The sequence below is a fragment of the Sus scrofa genome, chromosome 3 (assembly GCF_054392235.1).
Source record: "Sus scrofa isolate SSC_HxYL_T2T_F1_AM1 chromosome 3, Sscrofa_HxYL_maternal_Yorkshire_Landrace_v2.0, whole genome shotgun sequence".
NCBI classification, from domain to species: domain Eukaryota; kingdom Metazoa; phylum Chordata; class Mammalia; order Artiodactyla; family Suidae; genus Sus; species Sus scrofa.
This window is the reverse complement of record NC_139385.1, coordinates 126315187-126333687: the sequence shown is the minus strand read 5'-3', so window position 1 is coordinate 126333687 and position 18501 is coordinate 126315187. Positions and strand designations below refer to the sequence as shown.

The 18501-nt window shown below is 37.6% G+C and overlaps 1 protein-coding gene across 26 annotated transcripts in view; it reads left to right on the top strand.

Moving 5' to 3' along the window:
• The window catches only part of NCOA1 (nuclear receptor coactivator 1), a 253860-nt gene that overhangs the window by 140707 nt on the left and 94652 nt on the right, over positions 1-18501 (top strand). For 25 of the 26 annotated variants that reach the window (XM_085015947.1, XM_085015954.1, XM_085015948.1 and 22 more), the window contains one exon: positions 11453-11558. In XM_085015947.1, coding sequence (XP_084872073.1) covers positions 11470-11558 — 89 coding nt within the window. In that variant the 5' untranslated portion in view covers positions 11453-11469. 26 annotated transcript variants of the gene reach the window in all.

Here is an 18501-nt window from a genome sequence, read left to right as displayed (position 1 = left end):
AAGTAATTGGTTTTATATTATAATAACCTTAGAAGATAAACAGAATTAGATATATGATCTATGTTATTTATTTCTATTTGATGTATACATGAAATACCAACCAGGATTTGTAGATATGGTATAACTTAATGTCAGCTTTTCTGGGAAGACTTTCCTAATGAAGAAGCATTTGAGTGTAGAGGCAAAAGCAGACATTTGGAATCTGTTATTGAATTTTCTACTTATCAGTATGTAACTGTAGGGTTGTTTGATAAGTTAAAGCATAGCCAGAGCCTGGAACCAACTTACCTAAGAATGATTTCTGCTTCTGCCACTTATGTTGTTGGGCAGATTCAGTAACCTCTCTGTGCCTTGATTTCCTCATCTCTAGAATGTATTATAATACTACCTACCTCCTATTTATGAGTAGGTGAATCAGTGGGGTTTACGGTAAACAATATGGGTTAGATGCTTAGAATAGTGAGTGGCACAGAGTAAATCCTGTGTTAGTCATTATCATTGTCGTCAGCAGCAGCAGCCCATAGGTTCTCTGTTAGTAAAACTGTTGAACCCAATCACTGGTTCTATAGAGTAGAGGTAATAATAATACACACTTCATAGGGCAGTTGTGAGGAGTCAATGAGTTTATGTTATTGCATTGCCATGTCCTTTAACTGACTACATATTAATGGACCTACATTTTTTGTGAACGTTTTTGTTATTTTATTCCTCTCAAGTTCTTTTTTTTTTTTTTTTTTTTTTTTTTGTCTTTTGGGGGCTGCACCCGCGGCATGTGGAGGTTCCTAAGCTAGGGGTCGAATTGGAGCTGTAGCCACCGGCCTACACCACAGCTCACAGCAACACTGGATCCTCAGGATCCTCAACCCACTGAGCGAGGTCAGGGATCGAACCTGCAACCTCATGGGTCCTAGTCAGATTCATTTCTGCTACGACACGATGGGAACTCCCCAAATTCTACTACTAACTTTATACTGTGAAAGTAGAAACAAGGATAGGCATTTTGTATATTCTAAGTAGTCTATGGTCAAAAGGTTCGAGAAGCACTGTATGAGATAACAATTGCTAGAGTCCCTCTTCTGAAACTTTATAAGTCTGAGCTTCCAGTTTAAAATTTATAAGCATTGTTTTCATAGTTATTATTTTATTGAGAACACTGGAAAGTGAAATTTGAGTTCTGCTTGTTTAGAGTTTGTCTTTAGCTGGGTATTGCACTGGAAGGGATATAGCAGAAAAATTAGTGTTGTATTAAGGAAATACTGATGCTGTTTAACCAGCTATTCACCTGAGATGCTTTGGGATTTTCTTTGTTTTGTTTTTCAATGAGCATCAATAAAGTTTTGTTTTGTTTTGGTTTTTTACCAAATATAAATGAATCAAGTTAAGGTGACTTAGGTTTTATGCTAGGCTTTGAAAAACGCATTTCCTTAGAGTTCCCTGGTGGCCTCTTGATTAAGGATTTGGCATATTGCTGCTCTAGTTTAGGTTTGATCCCTGGCCTGGGAACTTCTGTATGCTGCAGGTGCAGCCAAAAAAAAAAAAAAAAAAAAAAAGTGCTCTCTACAAATGTGGGCAATGAAGACTGTTTGTGGAGTTGTGGTTTTATGTATATCCTTTCCCTTCTGGTGGTGGGGCATGATCCAGAGATTACCGAAGGTTTACCTTAACTTGGTCATTTTCAAATGCTCTCAAAATACAACTCCATTATTGTGACAAACTATTTTGACCCATCAGCTCTATCATTTTGGCATTTCTGCCACCTTACAACATATAAAATCAAGGTTCAGTGTGTTTATTTTCTGTTGTTGGTTTATATATGAACATTTAACTATTATGCTTTGAACTGAGTTTCTGAAATATCTGAGAAAAATTGAACAACTTTTGATCAGGGCTTAATTCTTTATTTTAGATCTTGGAGTAATTTTATGTAGTAAATGTGGTTATTTGGCTTTAGATAATCATCTGTGGATTATCTGTGCTAATGCTGATCTTCATTCTCATCTGGCCCTCTTCTTTTCCTACTTAGTATCTGAGTCTTGTGAAAGAAGGTGAAATTGATGGAAAGAAACAGACACTGAAATTTTTATCACTAATTTTGTCTCTGTGACCACCATTTTCTTTTTTTAAAGCTATTCTGCTTGTGGCACAGCGGAAATGAATCTGACTAGTATCCATGAGGATGTGGGTTCAATCCCTGCCCTTGATCAGTGGGTCAGGGATTCAGCATTGCCGTGAGTTGTGGTGTAGGTTGCAGACGAGGCTCCGATCTGGTGTTGCTGTGGCTGTGGCATAGGCCAGCAGCTGTAGTTCCGATTCGACCCCTAACCTGGGAACCTCCATATGCCGGGGTGTGGCCCGAAAAAAAAGGAAAAAAAAAAAGCTGTTACGTCTTTACTAGATTACTATAAACTGTTCTCCTGTGCACAAACAAGTAAATATCAAATACTTATTTTGTTGTTTATAGTTATCTTAAAGATAGCTGTACTCAGGAGACTGATATTAATCTTTTTCTCTTTAAAAAGTACCAACATACTTTTCACAAGTTGGAACAATGTAGAACTGATTTTTGTACAGGGGTTTCTTTTACAAGAGCCTCTTAAGAAAAATCTGATGTTTTATAGAATCAATGAAATAAAATGATGTCTGTTTTTGAGAACTCATTGCTTTGACTCTGATTCTTTGCCTTTGCTTTTTCTTCCTGGCCACAATGGTTCAGACATGGGCAGGTCCTTTATGGCAGAGGCTTATGTGGCAGGGACTCTTCTCTGGGCCGGGGATAACCACCATCTGAGTTTTGGTTCCTGCTTTGTGGGTTCAAAGAGAATTTTTGTTTCCAGATATTTAAAGGAATCATTGTTCAGTCATTCGCTTCAAAATACTGGTTTTTAACAGCAACAACAACAACAACAACAAAACCCTAGGAGGCATACAGAGAAACAAAAAAGTATGGCTCCTACACAGGAAAAATAGCAATCAGAAGAAACTGTCTTTAAAGAAACGGTCTCTCAGGAAGCTTAGATGTTGTACTTATTAAACAAAAAAGAAATAGTAGGTAAGTTGGATTTCATCAAAATTAAAAAATTTTGTTCATCCAAAGTTACTATAAAGAAAGAGGAGTTCCTGTCGTGGCGCAGTGGTTAACGAATCTCACTAGGAGCCATGAGTTTGCGGGTTCGATCCCTGCCCTTGCTAAGTGGGTTAAGGATCTGGCGTTGCCGTGAGCTGTGGTGTGGGTCGCAGACGCGGCTCGGATCCCGCATTGCTGTGGCTCTGGCATAGGCTGGCGGCTACAGCTCTGATTCAACCCCTAGCCTGGGAACCTCCATATGCCACGGGAGCAGTTCAAGAAATGGCAAAAAGAAAGAAAGTGAAAAGATAATCCACAGAAAGGCAGTATCTGCAAATCTTATCTCTAATAAGCATCTAGGTATGAATATAAAGAACACTTAATGGAGTTCCCGTCATGGCTCAGCAGTAACGAACCCAACTAGGATCCATGAGGATGTGGGTTTGATACCTGCCCTTGCTCAGTAGTTTAAAGGATCCGGCTTACCGTGAGCTGCGTTGGAGGTTGCAGACGTGGCTCGGATCTGGCGTTGCTGTGGCTGTGGTGTAGGCTGGCAGCTACAGCTCTGATTCTACCCCAAGCTTGGGAACTTCCATGTGCTTTGAATGAGGCCCTAAAAAGACCCCCTCCCCCCAGAAAAACCCACTTATGACTCACCAATAAAAAGACATATAACCCAATTGAAAAATGGGCAAAGGACCTCACTAGGCATTTCTCCGAAGATATACAAATGACCAAAAAGCACATGAAAAGATGCTCAGTGTCATTAGTGATTAGGGAAATGTAAATTGAAACCATAATGAGATACCATTTCACACCCACTAGGATAGCTATAATTAAAACAAAATTTAAGGAAGTTCCTGTTGTCACTCAGCAGTAATGAACCCAACTAGTGTCTGTGAGGATGCGGGTTCAGTCCCTGGTCTCGCTCAGTGTGTTAAGGATCTGGCATTGCAATGAGGTGTGGTGTAGGTCTCAGATGTGGCTCAGATTCCACGTTGGTGTGGCTGAGTAGGCCAGCAGCTGTAGCTCCAGTTCCACCCCTAGCCTGAGAACTTCCATATGCCGCAAGTGTGGCCCTAAAAAAAAAGCGAATAAATAATAAAATTTTTAAATAACAATTTTTGGTGAGAATGTGGAAAAATCAGAATGCTTGTACATTACAGCTGAGAAAACAAGATGGTATAGCCACTGTGAAGACACTTTGGCAGTTCCTCAAAAAGTTAAAGAGAAGAGTTCCCATCATGGCGCAGCAGAAATGAATCCAATTAGGAACGATGAAGTTTCGGGTTCAATCCCTGGCTTTGCTCAGTGGGTTAAGGATCTGATATTGCTGTGAGCTGTGGTGTAGGTTGCAGATGAGGCTCAGATCTGGCGTTGCTGTGGCTGTGGCGTTGCTGTGGCTGTGGCATAGGCAGCTGTAGCTCTGATTAGACCCCTATCCTGGGAATCTCCATATGCTGCAGGTGTGGCCCTAAAAAAAAAGCAAAAAGAAAAAAGTTTTAAAAAAAGTTAAAAAAAGTTAAACCTGGTAGTTTCATACCCAAGAGAACTGAAAACATGTCCACACAAAATTTTACGTATAAATATTCATAGCAGCATTGTTGATAAATACCCCAATAATGGAAAACCTAAGTGGCTATCAATTGGTGAATAAATAAAATGTGATATATCCAAACAATGGAAAATTATTAAACCATAAAAAGTGCAATATCCTTAAAGTTCCCATCGTTTCTTATCAAATGAGAATGATTTAAATTGTCACTGAAATGAAAAGACAAAGTTGAAGAACTTTTTTAGAGAACCCATGGTATCTGAGGACTCCAGTTTGAGACATTCTTTATGTCAGTTACCTAGTGCAGGAGCTCTGTATTGATCATAGTTTTCCTGTGAGATACCATCAACTTGGGGAAGTTTAACTTTCAGGGTGTCCCTCTCTTCATGTCCATGCTTATCTGTGCTAATTTCTTGCTAGTACATTATTAGAGTTATTAACTTACTGTTAACTGGTTTTTCAAATTATACAATCCTCAGCTGAATTCTGGGAGCTACGTGACAAATTTCTTAATGTAGAAATTTGTAATACAGCTGAGATATAAAGCACTGACCTATTTCTTCAGCCCTACCTATTTGATTTAGTCTGGTTGTTTGAACAGAGGTAGATATGGTTTCTAGTTCTCCAGACTGCTCCCTAGAGAGGGCATGAGATTGGGTATAACTTAGCAACTCTTTTAAAATCAACAGGGTATTTTTACTTAGAAACCTTACCTCTTTTTTAAAAGGCAACACATAAATTGGCTTCCCGAAATCAATATTTCTTTCCTTAATGAACCTTGTTGAAGTACCCTTAACTGCCACATATAAAGCCATTCCACAAATAGAACAGCTATAATAGTTTTCACTCATCAGAGGTTTTACATTCCACTATCTGTTTATTGTGTTTTGTAAATAGAAAGCAGTTAATACCAGAATCATATCATCAGCAAATTGTTTGTGACTTTCTCATAGCCTCTTACTGTTGGCTCTTATTTTGATAGGCCAGATATTGAATTGCTGTTGAATTGTTTTCTGATGTCTCCTCAACCCCAGAATTTCAGATAAATTTAGCAGATGTCAGTCTCCAGCCAGTAGTCTTGAGGTAACATAGTATAGAGAATCTTGTTTTAAATCCAGATTTATTTGTTGCTCAAAGTTATCCAAACTTTGAGATTCTATTGTTTATATTTACAGTTGTATAACTACAACATGTCTTTGTGTCTGTGTAGTACTATAAAATATGGTGGGAGGTTTCTCCAAAATAGATTTTAACCTTTTCAGAATTAGGAAATGTTCTCAAATTTCTAGACCAAGAGGGTCAGTTTTTTTTTTTTTTTTTCATTGAAAACAGGAAAACAAGGATTTCAAGAAAACTCAGTTCCTTGATTGTAGAAAAGAATTCCAAAGCTTTCTGAAAGATTCCAGAAAATATTTAATTATTAAAAATCTTAAATATTCTTTTAAAAATTTAAATATCATGTTAGTAAAATAACTTCACTTTTGACTCATCATCTATTTTAGCTTCTGTAGCTTTGGGGCATTATGTGACATATTGGATATATGGTAAAAAGATCTAGGAACTGTCTTTGAGTCTGCAGTCTAGGAGAGGAGACAAACAAGAGAATTAAAATTTCATACCACATTATCATAAGAAATACATGCCCAGGAGTATTTTAACAAGAACCAGTAGGATTCAGATAAATAAATTCTTAGATGGCATAACCTAATGTCTTTGCAGGCAGAGACGATGGGCAGCTAAGTAAAGCTGAGCATCAAGTAGCAGCTAGTGAATTCTTTTCTTTTGGATTTGAGCAAACTAAAGTCTTATCATTCATATTCTTTCCTGTGGATCATTTTCTTCTCTCTTTAATTTCTACTTTTGTTGAAAATTTTAGTTTTGATGCTTCATTATTATAAATTTAATATATAATTTCATTTTTGTATTAATAAATTTTAACATATATTTATATTTTATTTCTATTTAAAAATAAAATTAAGTGGCTTCTTTGCTTTTGTGATATCCAATTAACCTCATTTATATTTCAATGACTCTTCATAGGAAAAGAAGGTAGCAGTGTTATTAATTATAATAATATGTCACTTAGCTGACTCTCCTTGTTTTGTGTTTGAGCTTAGAGTGGATGCTAACAAAACCATTGTTGGATATTTTAACATTTTTTTGTTGTGGTGGTGGTTGTGGTTACAAGTCTGGCATATTTACTTTTCCACTGAGTTTCTCTATCTTAAATTGTAATCATTTTCCTTAAGATACAGATCCTTCCACTCCCCCCACAAGAGGTTTAACAAATATTTTTCTGTGATGACATTAATCCATGATGCAGCTCTTCTCATTTATTTACCATTAATAGAAATATGAAACTTAAAAGTCCATCATGTTTTATACATATTGAGTTTGAGGTGACAATGGGATATCCAAATGGAAATGTCCATTTAGCAGCTGGAAACTTATTTAGGTACCACATTACTGAGATGAGAAAGTTTGTGCTTATCCTTCATGGAAGAGGTCTTAAAATGAAAAATCAGACCTTGTCATACCTCTGTATTTAACTCTCTAATGATTGGCTGTTTCAGTCAAAGTAAAGCTGAAGTCTTTAAAATGGTTCACCCAAGGCCTTACATGATGCAGCCTCATCTCCTCCTCCTCCCTCCTCAGTTCACACTCATCTCTTTCGTGTTTCTCAAAACAGCATAGTCATGCTTCCCCCCTTCACGCTTCGTGGCCCTTGCCCTGCCAGAAGCCCTCTTCCTCCAGTTGTCATTCTCTCTCTCCCTCACCTCCTTCAGGTCTTTGCTCACATCTCACATTCTCAGTGAGACCCTTCCTAACGAACTAGCTTACTTAAAATCACTGACCTCCTTCCACACACCTGAGCCTCTGTTTTTGCCTTATTTTTCTCCATAGCACTTATCACCTTCTATTTACTCTGTAATTAACTTTTTAACTTTGTCTCTCTTCCCCACAACAGAATGAAGCTCTATGAAGACAGTGATTTTTATACATTTCATTCACAATTGTATCCCCAGTACCTAGAACAGAAGCTGGCATATAGTAGGAGCTTAATAAATACTTGTTGGTGGGTTAAGTTGGGCTATCCACATGGAACTCAATTTAAAGTTTTCTCTTTTTTTCTTTTCTTTCTGCATTTTAGAGCCACATCCATGGCATATAAAGTTCCCAGGCTAGGGATCGAATCAGAGCTACAGCTGCTGGCCTACACCACAGCCACAGCAACTCGGGATCCAAGCTATGTCTGCAACCACACCACAACTCACAGCAATGTCAGATCCCCAACCCACTGAGCAAGGCTGGGGATTGAACCTGCATCCTCATGGATACTAGTTGGATTTGTTTCTGCTGTGCCAAAAGGGGAACTCCAATTTAAAGTTTTCTTGGAGTTCCCGTCGTGGCTCAGTGGTTGATGAATCTGACTAGGAGCCATGAGGTTGCAGGTTCAATACCTGGCTTTGCTCAGTGAGTTAAGGGTCCAGCATTCCTGTGAGCTGTGGTGTAGGTCGCAGATGTGGCTTGGATCCTGCATTGCTGTGGCTCTGACGTAGGCTGGTGGCTACAGCTCCGATTAGACCCCTAGCCTGGGAACCTCCATATGCCACGGGTGCAGCCCTAGAAAAGAAAAAAAGACAATAATAATAATACTAATAAAGTTTTCTGACTAATGTTACCTTTGCTGAGAAGATGGGATATTACCAAGGATTTTATTTTTAAGGCCTTTCGTTAGAGTTAGAAACTGAAATTAACATATGTAATCTATATGTGTATAAAAAGACTCTGTGTAGTACACTATACATAATTTGTTTATATATGGATTATATTGATTGGGCTAAACTTGATTGGACCAACATTCAGTCATTCATTCACCATTTCTATAATAGACAAAAATAGATGAGAGCGGATATAAACTTTATACATTATGTTGGGGGGTTGACTATTGTCCTATGGGCAGTGAGGATTTAGGGAAAGATTTTAAGCAAGAGATTGATATGATCAGACTTATGTTTTTGATAACCTACTTTGGTAGCTCAGGGAAACTGTGTGGAAGCTATTTGAGTAGTTTAGCAAGAGGTGAGAGGAAAATGTGAGGAAGGAGTGGATTTCAGAAATATTTAGGAAATAAAGATTGATACATCTTGGTGTTTGCTTGCATGTGGGATATGACAGAAGACTCCATAGAATGACTCCAATTAGAATGACTCCAGTGTATCAACTGAGAGGAAAAAGATGCATCGCTTCTTGGCCTTTTGGCTAAAATCAAGTGAGAGGAAAAAGATGCATGAGGAGGAGATGTTAAATTCATTTTGTAAAGTTGAATTTGAAGTGTCTTTGTGACATCTGGATAGAGATACCTGGTGAGGAGTTGGGTTATGGGTCTGAGACCCAGGAGATTTGGGCCAGAGATAGAGATTAGAGAGTAATTGGTTTAGAGATTTTTTTGGAAACCATGTTGAGTGAGTGATATTACCCCAGAATAATGTATAGTGCAAGGGGAAAAGGGGGGTAGGACGTCAGAACCATGAGGAAATCTAACCCCCAAGAATTGGTCAAAAGGCGCTAATAATAGGGTAAATAGAAAACCACACTAATTCTACTAATCTCTCAGATCATGCATGGCTTAAACATTGCTTCTTCAGAGATGCCTCAGTTAATCCCCCAATTAAAATTATGTCTCTTATATTGTTTTTCTCTATGAATCTTACTCTTTCCTTTATGACTTATCACTATAGAAAATTATAGATTATTTTTTGTGCATTATTTGTTTATGTCTCCCACTCCATGAGGGCAGGAACCTCTGTTTTGCTGTCCACAATTTGCTCAGCTCCTAGCACAGTGCCTGAGATATGATAGATGCTTGATTTATTTGTTAAGTGGAAGGAAGTGTGGGATCACAGAAGCCCATGGTGACAATGTTTCTAGAATGAAACAGTGTAAATACTGCGGTAAGCAGTCTGGTAAAATAATAATGATCATAGTTAGCATTTATTGATCACTGATGAATGAAGGAGTGAAAAGTGTCCATTGTATTTACCAGTGAGGACGTGTAGGAAGAGTTATCTACTGAGTGAGCACTATCCCTCATGGAGCTCATGGTCTAAAGGGGAAACAATAGCCAACAATAGTGCACTTTTTATATGCGCAACTCATTCAGTCCTCACAACAAATCTAAAGGTAGGTAAGTATAGTTATTACCCTTATGTTACCGATGAGGAAGTAGGTTTATGGAGATTAAGCACTTCATCCAAGAATATGCAGGTAGTGATTAAGCAACACCTTTCTGATCCTAAAGCCTGTGCTTTTAACCACCATGCTCCAGGAGGGGAATCAAACTGACTCATCTCCTGAAAATGCCACTGGAGCAGGAATAATTTTGCTGCTGTTTATAAAACACATTAGAAGTGAGTGTGACTGGAATTGAGAAACAATTGCAAGATAAAAGGATCTTGCATGAATCTCGAACGAGGTATTTGCTTCCAAATGAGGATCATAACTGTGTCTGAGACTGAAGGAGAGGACATTGTTAGATCTCCTGTTAACAATGAACTGATAGGACATGGATACCAATACAAAGTGAGGAGTAAAAGAAAGAGTAAGAAATAATTACAAGATTGCAGTCCTAGGAGTTGGAAATTTTCATGACCTATACTTCCAATATGGAAAAATTAGAAATGTGCCTTTTGGATTACAGGGAATAATAAATTTATGATTAGAATTCCAAGTATTATTTTTATACCAAAAAAAGGATGTGATAATCTTTAGTACTGAGAAAGTGCTAAAGACAGAGTAAGTTTTATGACTAGAGAAAAAAGGATTTACTCACATATTAATTAAAGCCATATGAAAAGTTCTTACGGATCTCAACATTCCTTATATTTTACAAGCATGGCTGCTAACATGCAGCACTGTAGTTATTTAATAATTTTAGAATTTAAGGAAAAGTTAAAGTTTTTTCCCATTTAACAATAATTTCCTCTCCTTTTACAAGGGTAGATGGAGTGGAAGAGAATGAGAGGCATGTGTTATTTGGCACTAATAAAATCCAAGACGGAGTGATGACTGTAAGGCTAGAGATAAGATTCTGAGTGTCATTCGGGATTCTGTAGAGAGTAGTGGTTGATAGGGACAGGTCAGAAGGGATCTTTAAGTGCAGTCACTAACTGGCACAACTTGTAAGAGAGAGACCTGGCTGGCATGCTAGGGGAAATGACTTTGTGTTCTCTGGCATCTATACCGAGATCCTAACATAGACTAAACATTTGATCTTTGTCGCCTGACTACATGAACACAAGGTTAGGAGTATAGAATTCAGAGTTGGTAAGTACAATTCAAAATCCAAGTCTAGTTCAGTGCTTTAACTTTAATCATATGTGTATTATTTCTCTTCCTATAAATATAAAATCCTAAGCCTTATGAGTGAAAGTGGTTTTAAGTCATTTTCAAAATAGTCTAAAATAAATTGAAAAATAATTTCTCTGACTTCCAGTTAATAGTTTTTATGTTTACATATGAAGTGATTTTTTTCTCTTAAAAAGATCTCATCTGTTTAATTATTCTAACAATATTTTCCTCCTGCTTGATTTCTGTGATCTGTAAAGGATGACTAATTATATTTTATAGATACAGAAAAGAAAGTGTAGAAACACCAAATAGCTGATGTCTTCTATGCTTTTGTATAGATGTTGATGCTTTTATGATGGCTGTAATTGTCTATCCTTTGAGAGACTGCATCGTTTAGATATTTTCTAACCTAAGGAAGCTTTCTCTTCCCTTGGTAGGAAAGTTCATTAGGGTGGATTTCTTATTGTTTTCCTCCTTTTTAGGTGTGAAGTTTTTCAACATGAGTGGCCTTGGGGACAGTTCATCTGACCCTGCTAACCCAGACTCACATAAGAGAAAAGGATCACCATGTGACACATTGGCATCAAGGTAGGAACACTTCTTTCTTAGTCTATTTCTGGCAGAGCTGCTTTATCATTTTCATTGTCACTTAAAGCTTTTGCTTCATCTACTCCAAGCTCAGTGGCCTTCCCTGAGTCCATCACACTCACCGTGTTCTCTTCCTGCCGCAGGGCCTTTACACATGCTGCTCCCTTAACCAGCCTGTTCCCTGTAGTTTTCCTATAGTCAACACCTATGCATTTCCCAAATACCAGTTCAGTCATTACTTCCGTAAAAGAGCCGTCTCTTCTTTCCATAACTGTTAGGTCAACTCTCCCCCATTCATGTGTCCATTTCACACGTATTTCTATAGCTGTAATTCTTAATTTCAGGTTTTCACTAGTTTGTGTGCTTATTTCATGAATCCCCTGTCTTCTCTACTACATGCTAAGCCCCCATGTGGTGAGAACTTTGTTCTTGCTCACCATTTTAATCTCTAGTTCCTAGCACAATGTGTGGCTTATTAAGGACACAGAAATACTTGGCAAATGAATAAATAAATCCATTGTATGTCTTTAACTGCTATCAGAATGTTATGGTAATATTGGAACAAAGAAATACATTGTTTAATATCAGGATTTTAAAGAATGAGTAATCTATGAAATTAAATATCTGTTATAAAGATTATGGTCATTTTAAATAGGCAAAAGATAATTATTTCTCTTTTTTTTTTGTCTTTTTAGAGCCGTACCCTTGGCATATGGAGGTTCCCAGGCTAGGGGTCTAATCGGAGCTATTGCTGCCGGCCTACACCACCAGCCACAGCGACGCAGGATCCTTAACCCACTGAGTGAGGCCAGGGGATCGAATCTGCAATCTCATGGTTCCCAGTCGGTTTCATTTCCACTGCACCATGACGGGAACTCCCAAAAGATAATTATTTCTAAGGAGACTCTAACAAGTGCCAGATAAAGAAGGAACCTCAGTAAAATCAAAACAGTAGCTTCCTATCTGAAAAGAGAGGAGTGGGGATTTTGCTCCATTCACCTTTGAGGATCTGGAACAAGATTTCTCAGCCTCCACGCTGTTAACATAGTTGGCAAAATACTTCGTTGTTGTGGAAAGCTGTCCTATATATTATAGGATGTTTAGTAGTAACCCTAGACTCTACACACTACATGTCAGTTACACCTTTATATCAGTTATGATAACCAAAAATGTCTCCAAACATTATCAGATATCTCTGGGAACAGGGAAAGCAATATGGCCCCAGCTAATAAACATTGATGTGGAGCGTAAAATGACAGAAGACTCTTCTGTCATTGCATTACATACTTTTTTCTCATGCTGGGACAAAGAAAGAATTTTTACCGGAAAGTGCCAGGAATCCAGGCTGGAGAAAGAAAAGCGACTATTTCTCTGCATGAGCTCAGAGAACTGTCAGAGAGAGATGATACCCTAAGTGCTTGTAGTCGTAAGTAAGTGACCAGATGCCAGGAGGAGTGCTGATACCAAGACACAATCCAGGTTGTGTGGTCAAAGTTAATGTTTTTATTTATATCTGTACGTAAGTCAGTCTTCCTTTTTTTTTTTTTTTTTTTTTTTTTTTTTGTCTTTTTGCTATTTCTTGGGCCGCTCACGCGGCATATGGAGGTTCCCAGGCTAGGGGTCCAATCGGAGCTGTAGCCACCGGCCTACGCCAGAGCCACAGCAACGCGGGATCCGAGCCGCGTCTGCAACCTACACCACAGCTCACGGCAACGCCGGATCGTTAACCCACTGAGCAAGGGCAGGGACCGAACCCGCAACCTCATGGTTCCTAGTCGGATTCGTCAACCACTGCGCCACGACGGGAACTCCCATAAGTCAGTCCTTCTTAAAGAAAAACTTAAGAATAAATAAATGAAACTTTTAAGTTTTTATGTGGGGAAAAATTTTTACTCTACAAAAGAACAGAGTAGGAAACTACATATACTCACCATATGTAATTGATAATATTTTGCCATGTTCTTAGTAATTTATTAGAATTTATCATATTTGTAGTCTTATATAAATAAAAGTAGTTAAAAGGATTGATGATTAATTCAACTTGTCTCTAATTCTTTTAATTTGTTTTTAATAATTATGCATATATATGTGTGAATAATATAGAATGTTTATTAAATTTATATATTATATAATACTGTATATATTTTTCTACAGTATACTTTTCCAGCATAGCTCTTTAGTCATAAAGATACCTAGATTTATTCAGTTAACTTTTTTTTTGGCTTTTTTTTAGGGCCACACCTGCGGCATATGGAGGTTCCCAAGCTAGGAGTCCAATCGGAGCTATAGCTGCCGGCCTACACCACAGCCACAGCAATGCTGGATCCCAGCTGTGTCTGCGACCTACACCACAGCTCATGGCAATGTCAGATCCTTAACCCAATGATGGAGGCCAGGAATCAAACCCGCAACCTCATGGTTCCTGGTCAGATTCGTTTCCGCTGCACCACAACAGGAACTCCAGTTCTGTTAACTTTTAATAAATATTAGGTTACGCAGATATGCCACATTTGAAAAATCTGTTTCCCTACAGATAGACATTTCCTATGAGTAAACAAACAATCTTTTTGTTACCAATCTTCAACCCTAGAGCCAGCGCTACAGTGAACATGAACATCCCCACACACACCTCCTATTTTATACTTAAGAGTTTCTTTAGGATCTGTGTATATTTTTATGTTAGTTGGGTAATTACTAGATTGTTCTTCAAATGACAAGTATTGAGAGTTCCATTTTTCTCACATCTTTACCTGCACTGTTTTCTCCTCACTTTAACTTTTTGCCAATCTGATGAGTATGAGGTTATTATAATTTTAAGTACATGTCCTTGATAACCAGATAAGTTGATCATGATTTTTTTATTTGCCCATATTTCTGCTGTTTATTTTTAAGTTATTTAAAATTTTCTAGTTAAAATTTACTTTTTTTTTCTTTGCTTGTATATCTTTTCCTAGTCTAACTCCATTTATGAGTCAGTTGACATACCTTAGAACCTAGGGTTTTCATGTGTCAAGCTTTTTTGGGATTTGTTTAATAATTTTTTTCCCTTGGAGTTCCCATCGTGGCGCAGTGGAAATGGATCCAAATGATCCTAGTATCCATGGGGATGCAGGTTTGATCCCTGGCCTTGCTCGGTGGGTTAAGAATCCAGCATTGCTGTAGCTGTGTTGTATTGTAGGTCACAGATGTGGCTTAGATCCTGTATTGCTGTGGCTGTGGTGTAGACTGGCAGGTGCAGCTCCAATTTGACCTCTAGCCTGGGAATTTCCACATGTCACGAATGTAGCCCTAAAAAGCAAAAGGAAAAAAAAAAGGAATTTTTTTCCCTCTACTTCAAGGCCTTAAATGTATTTTTATACCTTTTCTTCTAATATACATTTAGAGTTTTGTTTTTTTGTCTTTTGTCCTTTTAGGGCTGCACCCGTGGGATATGGAGGTTTCCCGGGCTAGGGGTCTAATCAGAGCTGTAGCCACCGGCCTACGCCACAGCCACAGCAACGCCAGATCCGAGCCACATGTGCGAGCTACACCACAGCTCATGGCAATGCTGAATCCTTAACCCACTGAGCGAGGCCAGGGATCGAACCTGCAACCTCATGGTTCCTATTCTGATTTGTTTCCGCTGCACCACAACAGGAACTCCTAGAGTTTTAATTAATGGAGAATTTATTTTTGTGTATGATATAATATAGGAACCTGATTCTTTTTTTTTTTTTTATCTATATAGAACATCAGTGGCTAACCATATCCTTTCCCTGCTTTTATGTTTTTTTGTTTTTTTTGTTTTTTAATGCTGTTACCTTTATCAGAGACCAAGCTCCTTCATGGATAGAGAACTGATTCTGAACTTCATATGCCAATTGCCTTGGTAGCTAAAGGGGCAAGTCACTCTTCCTTGTTATTTTTCAAAGTTGTTTTCCCTGTTTTTGGTCCTTGACCTACTATACAGATTGTATTTATTTATTTATTTTAATTTAAAAAACTTTTTGGTGTTTTTTTGGCCATGCCCACAGTATGCAGAAGTTCCCAGGCCAGAGACTGAATCCAGGCCGCAACAGTGACAATGCCAGATCCTTAACCTGCTGCACACCAGGGAACTATTCTATACAGATTTTAGAGTCAGTTTAAAAAAAAAAAATCCTACCAGGATTTGAATTAGAATTCCATTTACTTTTATAGATTAAATTGGGGAGGACTGACATTTTTATTTTCTAGCTTCTAGAGTGTTCTTATTAATGCATATAAAGGCTTTTCAAGTCTTCACTCTTCTTCAATTATAACTTATAATTTTCCTCTTTGAATGCCTAGCCCATCTTTAGTTAGATGTATTCCAGGATACCATAGAATTTTTATTGCCTTTAGAAGTATCATTTTGTCTGTTGCATTTTCTAATTGGCACCTACTAGTCTAGGAATGCTAATGATTTGGGAGTAATGATCTCATATCCATCCATTGTTCTGAGCTTTCTTCTTTGTTTTTAATGGTTTATCTGTAGATTTTCTTTGATTTTTTTTTGTGTGTGTGTTTATGTGTACATAATCACATTACAGGTATTAAAATTTTTATAGATTTTTCTCTTAGTTGTCTGAAGGGTAATTATCTTTGCACATTTGCTTTTAAATTATTTGAAAACATGATCTCTAGTTTATAAGTATGGGCTTCAGTTTTAATTAAGTGATTTTTTGATATGGTTAAACAAAATTTCGTGATTTTGAAATTGATGAATTTATACATGAATACTACCTTATTGTGTTTCTTTTGGTTTTGTTTTTATATGCTGTCTTCCCAGATTGCAAACTAATTAATCATAAAGAGCATATGTAAGACCCCAAGGTATTGCCAGCCCTTTGTACAGCTCTAGCTAGGGTAGTTTCTGAGTAATTGTTTGGTGGGTTGAGATCTCCCACATTTCCTTCCTATTGCCTCTTCTCCATTTCTTTCTTTCTTTCTTTCTTTTTTTTTTTTTTAAGGCCACAGGTGTAGCATATGGAAGTTCCCAGGCTAGGGGTCGAATTGGAACTACAGCTGCCAGCCTGCATCACAGCCAGAGCAATGCTAGATTGGAGCTTGTGGCAGCGCCAAATCCTTAACCCACTGAGCAGGGCCAGGGATGGAACCCGCATCCTCATGGCTGCTCGTCAGATTTGTTTCCACTGAGCCACAATGGGAACTCCCCTCTTCTCCATTTCTTAATTCTTCTAGGAGAATGAGGATTAAAACACCAGTCTTTAAATGGTGGGTAGCTATTCTTTGTGCTTATTTAACATTTCTAATTCAGTTCAAGTGCTTTACGAAATGCCTGCTATTCAACCAGCACCATGTGCATGATGCTTTAAAGATGTAAGTGAAATGTGAAACATGCTTCCCATCCTCAAGGAGCTTACAAATCTAGTCATGCCACTCATTCTCTTTTTGAAACACTTTAGGGCTCTCCCTTGCCCTGAAAATAAATAATCATAATCAAAGTGATAATAGTAGAAATATTTACTGAAGGAATAGTCTATGGCAAGAGCTCTGCCAAGCATTTTACATGTGTCATCTTGTATAATCCCCACAAAACTCTAAGAGGTAATTAGTGTCATTATCCTTATTTTACAGATAAAGAAATGTAAGCTTAAAGAAGTTAAATTGCTGTTAAGTAGCTTGACCAGGGTACCTTAGCTAGGAAGTGACAGAGGAAGTTGGAGCTGTATTTTAAGCAGTCTGCCATGCTCTGTTACAGTATATGCAAGAGCCCTTGTGATCGGGCCCAGACCTCATCTCTTGCCCTTCTGTTTCTAATCTTCTGTAGTTCAATGGTGCTCAGTTGCTTATTTTCACTCTCACTTTTACCTTTAAAAAAGCTAGGTTTTTTTCTTCTAGGAAACCAGTCTCTCCCTACCGCTGGGTTTAGACATCTCATTCTCTCGGTCTAGATGCCATCTCTGTGTGCTCCTATTGTATTATAAACTTGTCACATGATCTTTTAATGGCTGCTTTTCTTTGTTTTCCCACTTATTGGGGGCTGTGTCTAATTTACTCCTGGATTCCCAAGACACACGCAGTACATTATTATCTGGCACTTAATGAAAGTATAGGAGTATTTGTTGAAAAAGCTAAAAAGGTGAAGAAAAAAAGACATATGAGAAGCTAACTCAATGTAGCACTAACAAGCATATATGTAGTATAAATGGAAATGAAGTAGGTTAATGAGAGGAGAAATGTAGGGAGCCCAATGTAATGAAGACTTCTTTTCCATTAGAGTTGTCACCTCCACCCTTCCTTCAGTTTTGACTTTATTTGAATAAATCTGCTCTCATTTTCTTTTTTTGTTTATTAGTTACTTCACTGCATGGTGATTTTCCTAGTTTCATTCTTATGTCATTTTATAGGCACCTTACCATTTCATTGCTTTTAGCTTCTTGCTTCCTTTGTCACTTCTCTGTCTGATCCTGCCCAACTCTACTACTTTTATTTTTCTTTTACTCTGCAGTGGTTTCAAGCACTTCAGTTTTTCATAAAACTTAATGTTAAAAACAGATTTGGGAGTTCCACCAAGTGAATCCAATTTACTCATGTTGGAATTTAGACCCATAGATTTAAACAAATCATACTTTAGACTGAATCTACTAAGTCTAGTATCTGCTAGTTTCTCTAAGGTAAAATCCGATGTCCTCCAAAACATTATCAGTTTACAGAGCTGGAGTTCCCTAAAATTTACATGTATTTAGTCTTATAAAGTCTGTTACTCTTTTTCTTCATGCCTCATATTCAGTGCCTTGGTGTGAAATTTGTCAAATTACCTTGCTATACATACTTGGCTGTGGATATTATAAGATAAAAGTTTTACTAAGTAAAATGGGATTAATTCCTCAGTAATGAAAGATTAGGAATTAAAGACTGAATATGTGATTGTTACAATTTTAAGATTTGGTTTTGTTTTGGGATATGTGTCATTTTGTTC